Source organism: Saccopteryx leptura, chromosome X (genome assembly GCF_036850995.1).
Source record: "Saccopteryx leptura isolate mSacLep1 chromosome X, mSacLep1_pri_phased_curated, whole genome shotgun sequence".
Classification (NCBI taxonomy): Eukaryota; Metazoa; Chordata; class Mammalia; order Chiroptera; family Emballonuridae; genus Saccopteryx; species Saccopteryx leptura.
In genome coordinates, this window is record NC_089516.1 from 65,484,122 (window position 1) to 65,500,436 (window position 16,315).

At 40.1% G+C, this 16,315-nt stretch overlaps 1 protein-coding gene across 8 annotated transcripts in view; it reads right to left on the reverse strand.

Moving 5' to 3' along the window:
• Positions 1–16,315, reverse strand: part of TAF1 (TATA-box binding protein associated factor 1) — a 114,223-nt gene that overhangs the window by 72,371 nt on the left and 25,537 nt on the right. For all 8 annotated transcript variants that reach the window (XM_066357606.1, XM_066357607.1, XM_066357608.1 and 5 more), the window contains 8 exons: positions 15,235–15,448; positions 14,578–14,743; positions 12,441–12,652; positions 8,329–8,437; positions 7,985–8,083; positions 7,136–7,313; positions 2,040–2,107; positions 321–443 (listed from right to left, as the gene is read on the reverse strand). In XM_066357606.1, the coding sequence (XP_066213703.1) occupies positions 321–443; positions 2,040–2,107; positions 7,136–7,313; positions 7,985–8,083; positions 8,329–8,437; positions 12,441–12,652; positions 14,578–14,743; positions 15,235–15,448 (1,169 nt within the window). The remainder of the gene's footprint in view (positions 1–320; positions 444–2,039; positions 2,108–7,135; positions 7,314–7,984; positions 8,084–8,328; positions 8,438–12,440; positions 12,653–14,577; positions 14,744–15,234; positions 15,449–16,315) is intronic.

A 16,315-nucleotide genomic window follows, 5' to 3' on the forward strand; every position in this document is an offset into this window, starting at 1 on the left:
AAGAAGCAACTCTAAATCCAAAGCATCCCATTAGCTGGCATACTAGCTTCTCTCCAGGGCTGTTCAGGAATATTCAAATACTGAATGTAAACAACAGGAAGAAAGAAATCTCTCTATATCCATAGATTCCTGGCCTCTTTGATTTCAATAATAATACACATGTAGAGCAAAAAAGTAATTTTTAGATTAATAAACAATCCTGAATTGACAAACACCACCCTCTAGACTCCCTGACATACATGCACATGCACACGCTACTGTCCTTTCCTTTCCCCTGTACCATCTTCACAATATTTATATTTAGCACAGAGACCACTTACATCTGGAACTGCCATCATTTTCTGGGTGACAATATTGTCGAGAATAAAAGAAAATGCCACTTGGTCGTCATCATCCAACAAGGGATTGATAGCTTTCTCTAAACGAGCCAATTTGTCTTCTTTCTGACATGAAAAAAGCAAAACAAAGGCAGGTTTCCCTGAGGTGTGATCACCACAGGTAATTTGAATAATTTAAGGTTCAGCTGTCTATTGCCCTTGCTCCAAAAAGTCTAACTATAAACTGTCAATTGTTCAGTTCCAGGCAAAAAGTCCAGATAAAGGATATTCCAGTGAAAGGATTTAAAGAAGTACCAACTTTAATAAAAATTTATTTTAAAAAAATGTACCAACCAACCTTAGGTATTCTGTATTCTATTCTTGTAGATCACCAAAAATACATCCCTGGGCATCAAAACCTTATCTTCCATAACAGAACTACCATCACCAAGTTAGGTGTTAATATCATTCTGCTTTTGCTGTAAAACTATAGCTGAAAATGCTGACCACATTACTGTTGATTAGTGATTTTTGTCTAAGAGAACCTAGTCCAATATATTCATTTCAGACTGTTCTAGGAAAAAGTTTATGTCCCAATTGCTCTACATCCTCACCAACACTCAGCATTGTCAATCTTTTTTTTTTAAGTCTTTTTAAATGTTAGCCTTTCAGGTGGGTATGTAGTATTTTCTAATCATGGTTTAAATTTGCATTTCCCCAATGATCAATCAAGTTGAGAATCTTCTCATGTTTACTAGCCATTTGATTATCTTCTTTCACAAAGTGTCTAGTTCAATATTAACATCATTATCATCATTGCATTTTTATAAGCTTATCAGGTACAATATTTTTTGGTAAAAAAATCAAATATAGACCATCTTATTTTTTTAAACTGAATTTTTAGAAAGAGGAGGGAGAAAAGGGGGGAGGAGCAAGAAGTATCAACTCACGTAGTTGCTTCTTGTATGTGCTCTGACTGGGAAATCCCAGGGCTTTGAACTGGTGACTGCAGCGTTCCAGGTCAATGTTCCATCCACTGGGCCACCATAGGCCAAGCTAGCTAGATTAGCTTTTAAAAATTAAAATTCCTCCCTGCCGCCTGACCAGTGATGGTACAGTGGATAGAGCACTGACCTGGAAAGCTGAGGTCCCAGGTTCAAAATCCCAAGGTTGCTGGCTTGAAAAGCCCAAGGTCACTAGCTTGAGCCCAAAGTTGCTGGCTTGATCAAGGGGTCACTAGCTCAGCTGGAGAGCCCCCAGTTAAGGCATATATGAGAAAGCAATCAATGAACAACTAAAGTAATACAACTATGAGTTGATGCTTCTTGTCTCCCTCCCTTCTTGTCTGTGTATATGTCTCTCACTCTTTATCTCTCTCTCTCTCTCTCTCTCTCTCTCTCTCTCTCTCACACACACACACACACACACACTTCCCTGCCAATACAGTCTCTTAGCTCCAGATGACTTTTAATCCTAGCTCTATTTAATAATAATGATGCCCAGGACAAGTCATTTTCTTCTACGGACCTCAGTTTTTCCATCTATATAAGGAAGGAATTGTACTATTATCATCATTTCTAAGGTCCCTTCCAGATGCTAACATACCAAACATCTGCTACTCTTATATTTCTCTCCTCTTCCTTCTATTACATTCCTTACTCTCTCAACCCCGCTACCCACCAGCTTCTCATTCCACTGCCTTTATCATTTTAAATATCTCACCTCTTTGAGTTTTTCGTCACAGAGATCCAGCATGGATTGAGAGATCTGGGTCAATGAGTGCTTCGGCCCTTAATTATAGAGCAAAAAGAAGAGATGGAACTGTTAAAAACGGGAGGCAAGAGCTACCAACACTTCACCAGCACTTTTACCACATTTAGTTAAGCACCAAGTATGGGCCAGGTACCAGCTTAGCTGCTGTATTACAGATACACCAGGATTATGTCCCTTTTTAGTGCCTAACAAATAATAGCTACATAATGAATAAATAAACTAATTATAACCCTCCTTATCTGTGTATATCCACACATAGCAGGTCTATTGTTGATACCACTGCCTTTAATACCTTGAAAATAATACTATGAATAGGGAATGACAATTTGTTTAAGGATGGCTGAGGAAATCAATATATGATTTTAAATCTTTCCATACTTAGCATATAGAATTTGACTTCAATTCTTGTTTGCAGAACTCATGGTTTGTGATGTCCTCCCAACATACAGCTAATCCAAAGCCTTTATCATAAAAGAATCTCTAGCCCTAGCCACATGGCTTGGTTGGTTGGAGCATCATTCTGAAGCACGGGGGTTGCAAGTTCGATCCCCAGCCAGGGCATATACAGGAACAGCTTGATGTTCCTGTCTCTCTCTCCCTCTTCCTTTCTAAAATCAGTAACATTAAAAATAATCCTCATCCTACCTCAGACTATTACTTTAGTTTCCAAAAATCTTAACAAGAGCTTTAGACAATCCTCAAACCATTTCCTACACTCCATGCTGCTGGCTGCCCTAATTTAAGCTCACCAAGATAGTTAAAACATTGTCATCTAGACAGTAATTCTTATTCCCTCCTTTCAGTACATTTTTTGCGTATCTTCCTCTGTCTATTCTTTCATGCAAGTGTTCCCCAGAGACTAAAGCTCAGCTCTTTTCTTGATCACTAATTAATTTAGCATTCACTTGTTTATTCATTCAACAAATGTTTGACATGTTCAATGATGAGAATAATAGGAAAATAGTTCCTATCTTAGACAGTTCTTGGTTTAGTCAGAGAATGACATGCAATAAATTATTGTAAGACAAATATTAAGTGCTCAAGTGTCTATGGATGAAATAATACTATGTCTGTAAATACAGACTAAACAAAATAAACAAGATCAGCCGTATGCTAGTTACTGCTGAGCTGGATGAATAGGTGTACAGCTAGTGCTCGACTTACGATCATGATTGGTTCCGACCAGTCGTAACATGATTTGGTCCTAAGTTGAGTAGGCTATATGTACAGTACTGTGAAATGATGTTATAAAAATCTTTAAGTCATATTTTATCATAATTTTCTTTCATTATTGTTATATATCATAATTTTCTTTGTTCATTTTATGCCATTTGTATCATCTCTACACCATTTTGTTTCTTATTTTTACAGGTTATTCGTCAGGTTTAAGTAAAACACTGCATTACCAGTACAACTGATTTAATATTTGCAAAGACAATTTCCTCTTGGTAGACATCTTGGGAGGGTTTGATGAAAAATATCCAAGACACAAAACACAAATTGCTGTACCGAGTCTGGGATAACAGTTGAAATGGTGCACACGGAGATGGTAGTGCTGCCGGAAGCTGGTCCACACTGTCGTACGCCCAGCTGGGCAACGCTTGCACTGGCAGATGCGGAGCAGTCGTGGCTAGTGATTGTGGTCATAAAGTTGAATGGTTGTAAGTTGCATAGGTCGTAAGTTGATCAATATTTGTACTGAGATTTATTTACTCTTCTCTCCATTTCTGTATATTCTTGACAATTTCCATAAGAAACTTTTAAGAATTGAGTGTAAATGTGAATAGAGTGATATACTGGTTGCTATAAACTATGGAGGGGTTTCATATGAAATATGTTGTAAGTTGTTTTATAACAATTAAGTCTGTATACCAAGGAGGAGTAGGGAAGGCTTGCTGTGACTGACATTTGCAGTGTCATTAATGAAGAAAAGTCCATCAGGCAGACAGACAATAATACAGAAAAATACTCCAGAGGGAGGAAGAATTGTGAAAAGACACAGAAATAAGCAAAATTCATGGAAATATACATAGCACATTTCACAGCAGGAACCAGAACTAGATTGATACAGTTGGAATACAGGTATGTGTTGAGGAAAAACAGGAAATGAAACTTGGAAGGGCAGGAGGGGCCAAATCACAAAAGTCTCATAAGAAATAGAAAGCCACTGAAGGTTTAAGCTGGAGGATAATTTTTCAAATTTGTGTTTTAAAAAAATATATCCTGTCAGCAGTGTGAAGAATTAAGGCAAGTAGCAGAGGAAATATTTCGAAGCTGTTGCAAGAGGTCAAACAAGAGATGAGAAGGACTTCAACTAAGATAGGAGTGATGACAACTGAAAGGGAGGGACGTGTTCCAGCAAAGTTTAGAAGGTACAACTTATGGAACTTAGTGATCTAGGAGTGTGGGAAAGGGAGGGTAGAATCAAAAACGACTAACATTTCTAGATTGCATAGCTAGATGGATGGTAACGTTATCAATCTAAATAAGGTAATTGGAGAGCTTCCAGGAGCAATGAAAAATGGGTATGTTTGGCAAGCAACTGGAAACGTGACTATGGAGCTCAGAAGAGAGGTATGGGCTGGAGATACTGTAAGATCTCACTTATATATGGAACCTAAAAAAAACAACAAAATCATGGAAAAATAAATCTGATTTGTGATTACCAGAGGAAGGGGGAATTGGAGGAAGGTGGTCAAAAGGTACAAACTTCGAGTTATATGATAAATAACCACTAGGGATGTAAGGTAATACATAATGACTATAGATAACACTGCTGTATGTATGACATATACATATATGTAAGGCTGTGAGAAAAATATAACTTTTAAATTTCTAATTTTCTACTAAGAGTTCCACCTAAATTAACCAGATATCTCAAATTCCGTATTTTCTTTTTTTTTTTTTTTTTTTTATATTAAGTGATTTGTTTATTTATTATTATTTTTTAAATAAATTTTTATTAATGGTAATGGGATGACATTAATAAATCAGGGTACATATATTCTAAGAAAACATGTCTAGGTTATTTTGTCATTAAATTACAAATTCCGTATTTTCAAAATCAACTCTTTCCTTCCCATTTCTCTTACAATGTGGCTTTTAAGTATTTGTCCTTGCAGCTTAAATGACAGCCGGGCCTAACAAGTTTATTCTTCCCTTACATGTGTCTGGCACTCTGAGAGGCCACAGAATACAAAGATGAATAAAATACAGTCTTTGCCTGACCAGGTGGTGGCGCAGTGGATAGAGCATCGGACTGGGATGCCGAGGACCCAGGTTCAAGACCCTAAGGTCGCCAGCTTGAGCACAGGCTCATCTGGTTTGAGCAAAAGCTCACCAGCTTGGACTCAAGGTCATTTGCTTGAGCAAGGGGTTACTGGGTCTGCTGAAGGCCCACGGTCAAGGCACATATGAGAAAGCAATCAATGAACAACTAAGGTGTTGCAATGCGCAACGAAAAACTAACGATCGATGCTTCTCATCTCTCCGTTCCTGTCTGTCTGTCCCTGTCTATGCCTCTCTCTCAGTATCTGTAAAAGTGGTGGAAGAATCAGATATATTTTATATAAATAATTATATATAGTAAAAACTATAAAAGTTGATTTAACTCTGCTAGGGGGCACAGAAGATCAAAAAATGGATACCTTGGGCAATTTGAATAAGTCTTTATAAAGAGATGACATGAACTGGTCTGGAAACATGAATGGAAATTTACCACTGAAAAGGAAGAAAGGGCATTCCAGATAGAGGGCATAGACTATGGAAAGGTATATAAAAAATTGGCCTAGGATATTGAAATATATAGTAGGAGTCTATAGTAGGAATGGGAGCCAGTCTTGGAGATGACACTTAAATAAGTGGCTCAGGCTTGCTTGTGAAAGGTCTTAAAATCTATGTACTACAACCGCCCCATATTTACAGATGAGAAAACTGAGGAGGCTACAAGCAGTTCAGGAACTTGTCTAAGGTAACTCAATTAGTAAGAGGCAGAGCCATGACTCGTACTCTTATCTGTACTCTTTAATACAGGGGTCCCCAAACTTTTTACACAGGGGGCCAGTTCACTGTCCCTCAGACCGTTGGAGGGCCGGACTAAAAAAAAAAAACTACGAACAAATCCCTATGCACACTGCACATATCTTATTTTAAAGTAAAAAAACAAAATGGGAACAAGTACAATATTTAAAATAAAGAACAAGTAAATTTAAATCAAACTGACCAGTATTTCAATGGGAACTATGGGCCTGCCTTTGGCTAATGAGATGGTCAATGTGCTCCTCTCACTGACCACCAATGAAAGAGGTACCCCTTCTGGAAGTGCAGCGGGGGCCGGATAAATGGCCTCAGAGGGCCGCATGCGGCCCGTGGGCCATAGTTTGGGGACCCCTGCTTTTAATACCTACACTTATACACAAAGCTGTGCTCAAGGATACAATGAAAACCAGAAAACTTTATCCTTTACGTGCAGAAGCTGTATGGTTTTCTCACCTTTAAAGACTCAGAAAGGTTCCTTCCTTCTTGCCTTTCCAGCTTTTAAGCTAAGTGGATATATAACATCCCCTATAATAGATTTGCAGACCAAATCAAAGACTCACACACAGCAAATATGATCACAAACATATACTCGCACAGGTTCCACCTACACTGAATGTTTCTCCCTTCTTTTTACCTAGGCTCACTTCTTCCTCCCAGTACACCCCATAAAATTATTTCATTTCCAACAGACTCCAAATTCTCCAAAGGATACATTAAAAAGTTGTAATAAAAAGATGCAATATATAGTTGACCCTTAATGATGTGGGTTTGAACTGTGAGGGTCAATTGAACAATCGCATATAAATGGACCTATGCAATTCAAACCTGTGTTGTTCAAGGAACAGCTGCATATGAAACACTTACAATGTATACTATCTGATTTTCATAACTCCAAAATGCATTTAACACATTTTAGAAACTTTCAGTCAGTCCAATCTAGTTTGAATGTGGTAAGGGATAAACAAGGATCTGAAAGGTGACCTCTTCAGAGAACAGGTGATTCTTACCATTGTATGTTGCACTGTTCTTCACAATGAGCTCCAAATGCTCTCTGAACTCCTCCCGAGATGGATAGAGGCGTTTACGTACATTTTCACGGAGTGTCTGTAGATCCATTGGTCGAGTAATGATTTTGTAGTAGTCCTTTACAACCTTTCCATTGACCGGAGTGTGGAAAGGGTACGTCTGTGCAAACAAGAGCCAACACCATCCATAAATAAAGAACACTTGCCAGAGCCAATTCCTGAAGATTCTCTTATATCTTATCTGCTTACCTGGCCATCAACTCTCAAAGGACTCTTTCTAGATGGAGGTCTGTTTCCTCTACTAAACTGTTTAAAAAAAAGAAAACTGGCCCTGGCCAGTTGTCTTAGTGTATACAGCATCAGACTAGGGTATGGATATCTTGAGTTTGATCCCCAGTCAGGGAACACAAGAGAAGCGACCATCTGGTTCTTTCCCTGCCCCTCTTCCCCTTCCTTCTCTCTCTCTTCCCCTCCTGCAGCCAGTGGCTCAACTGGTTTGAGTATCAGCCCCAGGCACTGAGGATAGACTGGTTGGTCTGAGTGCATCAGCCTGAGGTGCTAAAAATAGTTTAGCTGATTCGAGCATTGGCCCCAGACAGGGTTTGCCAGGTAGATCCTGGTCTGGGCACATGTGGGTGTCTGTGTCTTACTATTTCCCCTTCTCTCATTTAAAAACAAACAAACAAACAAACAAAACCCCCACAAAACTGAAAAACTACATCCCAAAGAATAAGGAGTTTCTTGTACCTAGGACTGTACTGCCTTCTCTATGCAATCACAGACAGAAGAACCTTGTCATCCAAACTGTAAATATGAATATAATAAACTCACATTTGGAAGATCTCTCATGTCATTGATGATAGACTCCAAGATAGATGATAATGTCACCATGGGGTCTGTCCGGCGCCGGTGGATGGATTTATGAGGTCTCTAAAGAGAAACAAGAAATCAGAATGTTTCTACAGATTAAAAATCAACACTGTCTAAAAATCAAACAACAAGAATACTTTCTAGCTAAATAACTGTAATTTAGAAGTCTTATAATGAAAAGTACACATAATTTTCAGGGCAAGGACAAAGCAAAAACCTAAGGCTATGTCCAGAACCAATGGCTTAGGGCTAAGGCAATCAATGAGAATCTCATTTGATCAGAAAGCAGCAATGCAAATACTCACATTCAAATAGTCACAGTGAACAGTGGTTCCAACTCGCCGTTTCTTCTTGGGAGGAAGTTGCTGTTTAGGGAACTTCAGAACCAGAGATTTTCTGCGAACTTCATCTGCACTGCAATCAATAACACTTTCATAGCGTGCAGTCCCTATTTCTAGTTCCCCCCCAAAAAAGCAATTGCAGTAAAATAGTCCAAAGTACCTGAGCATGAGCCTGCACAACAACAAAAAAACAAAACCAACAGAAAAAAAAAACACTACAGGCCAGACTTTCACATTCTAAGGCTCAGATCACCATAGGATCCCTAAATTAATAAAGAATTAGGCAAGCCACAACTTCACAACTTCACCTCAATATTTAGACAACAAGGAAACTAGGCTAAAGGAATCATTAAGAATTTTTCTAGCTCCAACAATCTATTTTAGGGTTAAAAGGCTAGGAAACTTAATTTACTCAGAATAAAAAGAAGAAATTAAAAACTGGTTTGCAAAGAAGAAAAACACAAAACGAACAAAACTAGTTTGAAGGCCCTGGCCGGTTGGCTCAGTGGTAGAGCGTCGGCCTGGCGTGCAGGAGTCCCGGGTTCGATTCCCAGCCAGGGCACACAGGAGAAGCGCCCATCTGCTTCTCCACCCCTCCCCCTCTCCTTCCTCTCTCTCTCTTCCCCTCCCGCAGCCAAGGCTCCATTGGAGCAGAGTTTGCCCGGCGCTGAGGATGGCTCTATGGCCTCTGCCTCAGGCGCTAGAATGGCTCTGGTCACAACAGAGCAACGCCCCAGATGGGCAGAGCATCACCCCCTGGTGGGTGTGCCGGGTGGATCCTGGTCAGGTGCACGAGAGAGTCTGTCTGACCGCCTCCCTGTTTCCAACTTCAGAAAAATACAAAAAAAGTCCAAACAAACAAAAAAAAAAACCTAGTTTGAGTTTCCTTCAATTATTAAAAGCCCATCCACCTTCTTCCCTTCCACTCTACAGGATCAAGAGGACTACAGAAATGAGAAAAATTTCTGATGTGCTTCAAATCATAATGACTAGCCTGATCAGGTGGTGGCACAGTGTACAGAGCATCAGCCTAGGATGCTGAGGACCCGGGTTCAAAACCCCAAGGTCGCCGGCTTGAGTGCAGACTCACAGATATGACCCTATGGTCACTGGCTTAAGCCCAAAGGTCTCTGGCTTAGGTGGAACCCCCTGGTCAAGGCACATATAAGAAAGCAATCAATGAACAACTAAGGTGCCACAATGAAAAATTGATACTTCTCATCTCTCTCCCTTCCTGTCTCTCTCTCTAAAAAAAACAAAACAAACAAAAAAATGACTATTATAGATATTGATAAATCAACAAGGATAGAAAAAGATAACAAAACTTAAAAGAATCAGAAACAAGTGAATATAACTGAATATCAAATTTAAAAAAAATACAAAAAATAATTCAAATATATTTTAAATATGATACCAACTGTACAAGTTGAGTGGCATATAGTCCAAGGAAAACAAATTACAGAAAACAGGTTTGCTGTTGGTAGTGATCTTGGTATTTTAACTCTTAAACTATTTTGTAGTATCATAGGACAAAGCAAATGAATAAATATATTGATGTTGGGAACCAGGAAAAAGATACAAATACGAAATGGAGGGAGATGAAGAATCTGTAGATGCAATTTGAATTGGAGGTATCTCTATGAAGTTGTGATTTACAATACATTTATATTTACTAGTTCTGTCCAGTAAGAGTCTAGAAGCAATGTCATCGGATAATGGTTTCTAAACACCATTACCCAAATGGAACCAGGATCCTTTAGAGAAATGGCTGATTCTACACCTGAGACAGGGGAATTTGAAGGAGAGCCTAGAACATCTTGTGCCAGAAAGCAAAGTTCTCAAAGTTTTATAGCAGGGGTCCCCAAACTTTTTACACAGGGGGCCAGTTCACTGTCCCTCAGACCGTTGGAGGGCCGGACTATAAAAAAAACTATGAACAAATCCCTATGCACACTGCACACATCTTATTTTAAAGTAAAAAAACAAAACGGGAACAAATACAATATTTAAAATAAAGAACAAGTAAATTTAAATCAACAAACTGGTCAGTTTGTTGACTGTTATTTCAGTGGGAACTATGGGCCTGCTTTTGGCTAATGGGATGGTCAATGTGCTCCTCTCACTGACCACCAATGAAAGAGGTGCCCCTTCCGGAAGTGCAGTGGGGGCCGGATAAATGGCCTCAGGGGGCTGCATGCGGCCTGCGGGCCGTAGTTTGGGGACCCCTGCTTTATAGGCTCACTTCAAAATGACACAGGATCTGGTTTGAAGGAGTCAAATTTGGGACAGTATGGGAATTAAAATTAATATTGAGGTTAAGTTAACAGAGGAAAGAAATTTTGGAATCCATAGTAGTACTCAAAAAGGGAAGGGAAGCTTTTCTTTATAAAATGCCATTTAACAGGGAAAAAATGTTAGAATTAGGTGGAAAAAAAACATTGTTTTGAAACCCCCAGTGTAATAACTGAATTAGGAAGTGATGATCAATGGATACTAAAACTATTGAGAGAACGACTGTTAAAGAACACTATATTCACCCACATATTAATTATAAACGGAAAGATATACCTTTATTATAAAGCAGGGGTCCCCAAACTTTTTACACAGGGGGCCAGTTCACTGTCCCTCAGACCGTTGGAGGGCCGGACTATAAAAAAAACTATGAACAAATCCCTATGCACACTGCACACATCTTATTTTAAAGTAAAAAAACAAAACGGGAACAAATACAATATTTAAAATAAAGAACAAGTAAATTTAAATCAACAAACTGACCAGTATTTCAGTGGGAACTATGGGCCTGCTCTTGGCTAATGGGATGGTCAATGTGCTCCTCTCACTGACCACCAATGAAAGAGGTGCCCCTTCCAGAAGTGCGGTGGGGGCCGGATAAATGGCCTCAGGGGGCCGCATGTGGCCCGCGGGCCGTAGTTTGGGGACCCATGTTATAAAGGAATCTGGGGATCATCATTTTAATAAGATGATTAAAATAGTAAGAAACCTGACATTATGAGCTTCCTGATATGGTATATTAAGTACATAATACTACCTATGTATGAAATAATCTTGCCAAAGACACTTAATCTGAATATAATCAATGAGAAAACAACCAGAAAATCCAGAATGAGATCATTGGCCTGGACTCTTCAAAAAAATCCAGTGTCACAGAAACCAAAAAAGTTGGGGAGAGTTCTAGATTACGAGAGACTCAAGATACTTAATGTTTTACTGGGACTGGGTCCTGAATTTGGGGATATAGAACATTAAGATAACTAAGGATATTTGAATAAGGACTGGATATAAAATACTATCAAATTAATGTTAATTTTCTTAGGTGTACTAATAAGTATCATGCCTTCATGTCCTTATGCAAAAGTACTTATAAGTGATATGTCTTGTTCCCTGCAACTTATTTCCAAACAGTTCAGCAAAAAAAAGGTCAAATACATAAAGATAAAACAAATGTGATAAATGCTAACAGTAAATTTAGAGGAACAGTATGTTGTATTTATTATTCTTTCAACTTTTCTATAGGTTTGCAGTTTTCAAACTAAACAGTTAGGGAACCATTTTTTAACTTAAAAACGTCACTTCCCTATTAAATTCTCTGAGTGCAAGAGCCAGGTAGGTATAACCACAGTTTTTGCCACCTTAATCTCTTTGGGTGGTATATAATTAGCACATTCTGAGATTAAGAACCTCACAAATATTATGAGTGCCTGAAATAGAATAGGAAGAGCATCTACTATCTACCAGGCACTGTGCTTTTTATAGTCTCTGTCATTTTTCTCTTCATAACTATCCTGGGAAGGGTGGTTTTATCTTGTAAATAAGAAAACTGAGACTTAGAAAGGTTAGGTACATGCCCAAAGGCAGGTGGTGGAACTTAGTAAGTACTTCACAGCAAAAGATTGTAATTTTCATCACTGGAAACAATTACAGAGGAAAACCCATCAAAGTCCTTTGCCCTCAGATCAACGTCAGAGAACACACTGCATCCACCCGTGCCACCATGAACATCGCCACCCTCCAGTGGATCCTTTCTGTGGCACTTTTGCCTGCCTGCCATTCCTTACCTCTCAATTAGCTGTTTCCCCAAGACAATCTTGGTTCCTTCAACCTTGATAAGCTCTTCGTTATCATTAGGAATGACTGTCTTTTCCAGCTCCTCCTCCTGTTCCTCTGTCATGGCAACAGGGTTGGAAGGTGGAGCATTTGTCTGATAGTAGAGGGGGCAGAATTTGTTTGTCCTCATGTGCCCGATGGCACCACAAGCTCCACATTTGAGCTGCAGGAGGAAAAGTATCAATATCAGAGGCAGCTTTAAAAAATAAATATAACTCAGGTAGTTCAGCCCCGGATCGTTCCAGAATAAAACAAATTTAATTTTTTTTTTTTTTTACAGAGACAGAGAGAGTCAGAGAGAGGGACAGACAGGTACAGACAGATAGGAACGGAGAAAGATGAGAAGCATCAATCATCAGTTTTTCGTTGCGACAGCTTAGTTATTCATTGATTGATTTCTCATATGTGCCTTGACCGTGAGCCTTCAGCAGACTGAGTAACCCCTTGCTGGAGCCAGCAACCTTGGGTCTAAGCTGGTGAGCTTTTTGCTCAAGCCAGATGAGCCTGTGCTCAAGCTGGCAACCTCGGGGTCTCGAACCTGAGTCCTCCGGATCCTAGTCCAACACTCTATCCACTGCGCCACCACCTGGTCAGGCCAAATTTAATTTTCAATGAAATTTTTGTTTGCATAGAAAAATGAAGTTAAACAAAAGTCTGCTAAAAAAAAAAAAAAAGAAAGTAATACATACAAGGCAGGAGAGAAACAAAGGCAGGCTCAGAACTTTTGTTCAAAAAACCCTGTTAAACACCCTTCAACCAGAAGGCATTGGACAAAAGTGCATATATAGAAAGAACAGATTTAAAAACTACAGAGAATGAACATGTCTTTAAAAATCAAGTAAGAAAGGAAAGGGAGAGGGTTCCCATTCCGTTTAACTTGTAAACTATGAAAACAGTAAATATACAGAAGAAAAGGCTTTGGAATCCCAGGGCTGCATGCGACGGCACAGGTAGCCAGTATGGGCACATTATCACCTGGGAAATGGGGTAAATACTTTATCTTATTTATGTAAGATCACATACAAGAAAGGAACATTAAAATAATTTAGTAACTTCATGTTAACAGCAGTTTAAATTTGCTGAGAATTTTATAGTTTATAAAGTGCTTCCTGTGCATTATATTACTTAATTCAACACTGTGAGAAAAATATCATTTTAGAGAAAACAGGTGTGGATAGGTCACTGTCACAGAGCTATAAATGGCAACCACACCTGTATCCAGACCTTTTGTTTGCAAGTCCACAGTTGCCTTATTTTATGGTACACATCAGTTACATTGCATAGCAATATCTGGAATCCCAAGTTATGCAAAGCAACGTGGATTTTACATTTGTTTCTGTTGCTTCTTTTAATATATATAATTTCAACACCCTGGCCGGTTGGCTCAGTGGTAGAACATCAGCCCAGCATGTGGAAGTCCTGGGTTCGATTTTTGGTCAGGGTATACAGGAGAAGCGCCCATCTGCTTCTCCACCCCTCTCCCCCCCTTTCTCTCTCTCTTTTCTCCTCCTGCATCCATGGATCGAATGGTTCAAGCAAGTTGGCCCTGATGCTGCAGACAGCTCCATGGCCTTGCCTCAGGCGTTGAAATAGCTCGGTTGCCAAGCAACAGAACATCTGCCTCAGATGGGCAGAGCAGCGCCCTATAAGGGGCTTGTTGGGCAGCACCCCATTAGGGTGCACGTGGGAGTATGTCTCCTTGCCCCCCTCACCTCTCAGTTAATTTAAAGTATAAATATATATATATATATATATATATATATAATTTCAAAACAAGAGGCATGTGTATGTACATGTGTGTACACATGTACATAAATGCACATGTGAAAAAATCTACCAAACCTATCTCAACTCCACAAAAATATTTCCACTAGATGAAGTATAAAATGACACCCAATGGCACAAGATTAGGTCTGGCATCGTTGTTACCAGTCACACCAGTAGTGAAAACACCCAAGTAGCCATGCCAATTCACATCAGCTTTCAATGACACTGCCCTCATTCCCAATAAGCGAGGATCCCAAAAACTAAAGAGAAAGCGATGCTTTCTTCCTTCGGTTTGTCATGATCGTGCCACACTACACTTACTTTTAGGTCAGGACGCTCCTTCAGTTTTTTTGGCTTTTTCTCAGGAGGCCCCTTAAGCTTCTCCTTTTCCTGATTCCGCTTAAGCCGCCTCAGCTGCTCCTGAATCCTCCGCCGTTCTTTTCGCATCTCTTCTCGATGCTGTTCATCAAAAAGGGCAAATTTTCGACTAAATAAAAGAGGGGGGTGGAAATCACAGGACCATAAGGAAACACAAACCAAGGAGACTGGCCTATCAGCTACACATCCACAAACTAAAGGAACCCACCCACACTGGACTAGAAGGGGCTACCTGGCCTTCCCACCTCCTCCACTCACCAACCTTCCATTTGCAGAGTGGCACCTCTCTCAGAATGAGAGTAATCCCTAAGATTTCTGCCAGCCAACCAACTAACCGGAGTGCAAAGGACCCAGGTAGAAATGAAAACACACTTTTGTTTTGTGGCAAATATGGATTCTCTCTGTGATTTGGCTCTATTCAAAGGCAAAGATCTAAAAGCCAATATGGTTCTCAATTAACAGACTTCCAAGGCCAACTGCACCATGCTGTCACTAAAACTCAAGCCCCAACCCTCACTCCCATTCCCCACCACTATCGTTCTTTTGTATTTTTTACTGTTACCGTTCTTATCACAGTGGAAAGTGGCGAGTCCAACTCACATGAACTCCTCATCTTTCGTGGTCCGGATGCGCACATAGGCGTCTATGACAGCTGGCTTCCGGACTGTCTCACAGCGAACATACTCTTTCCCCTCCTCATCTCGAAACGTGCGATAAATCTTGAGACACCGGCCAGTGGCAGAAGAGTTCAGGCTGGTCACAGAAGCTGTGTCGTCATCTCTGTGATTGTTTCCTGCTGCTGCTGAGCCCGCGGCTGCAAGGCAGCAAAAGATTTCCAAAATTGCCCCTACCACCCAAATGGTCATTTTCTTGGGGTTCAGTGAAAACCTCAAAGCTCAACATGCCACAAAACAACGGTTCTGCAGAAAGTATAAAAGTCCGTTATCCTCCAAATAAACGAAATTGTCCTTTCCTGACTTCATTTTACCACTGCCAATGCTCCCATTTTTAAAGGTACGAAGTTCTGAAAGTAACTTAAAGAACTACATGTCTGTTATAGGGGACAGAAGAGCAGTAAGGAGCTGCACTGATTCCTTGGAGTGACAGTGCAAGAGGCAAGTTCAAGAAGGAAGTGGTTGATAAGAATACTAAAGAAAAACACTCAAGCACCCAGGGCAAAAAATGGTACCACAGAAACAAATCGAGAGTCTGAAGGCCTAGCAGGGGTCCCCAAACTTTTTACACAGAGGGCCAGTTCACTGTCCCTCAGACCGTTGGAGGGCCGCCACATACAGTGCTCCTCTCACTGACCACCAATGAAAGAGGTGCCCCTTCCGGAAGTGCGGCGGGGGCCGGATAAATGGCCTCAGGGGGCCTCATGCGGCCCGCGGGCCGTAGTTTGGGGATGCCTGGAGAGTATACTTCTCAAACTTGAATGTGAATGAAAAAGAGTCACCTGAGGATCTCCTTAAAATACAGATTCTAATTCTGTAGGTTTGGGGTGAGGCCTGAGACCGTGCATTTCTAACAAGCTCTCATGTGATGTAGATACTGCTGATCCAAGATCATTCTGGTGAAAAGGCTTTGTCACACATTTACCAAGTAGTCAGAGTAACAAAACTACATAAAACTTTTACAGAGAGAAGGAAATACTATGAGTGAGAATAGTCATCTAAACTCC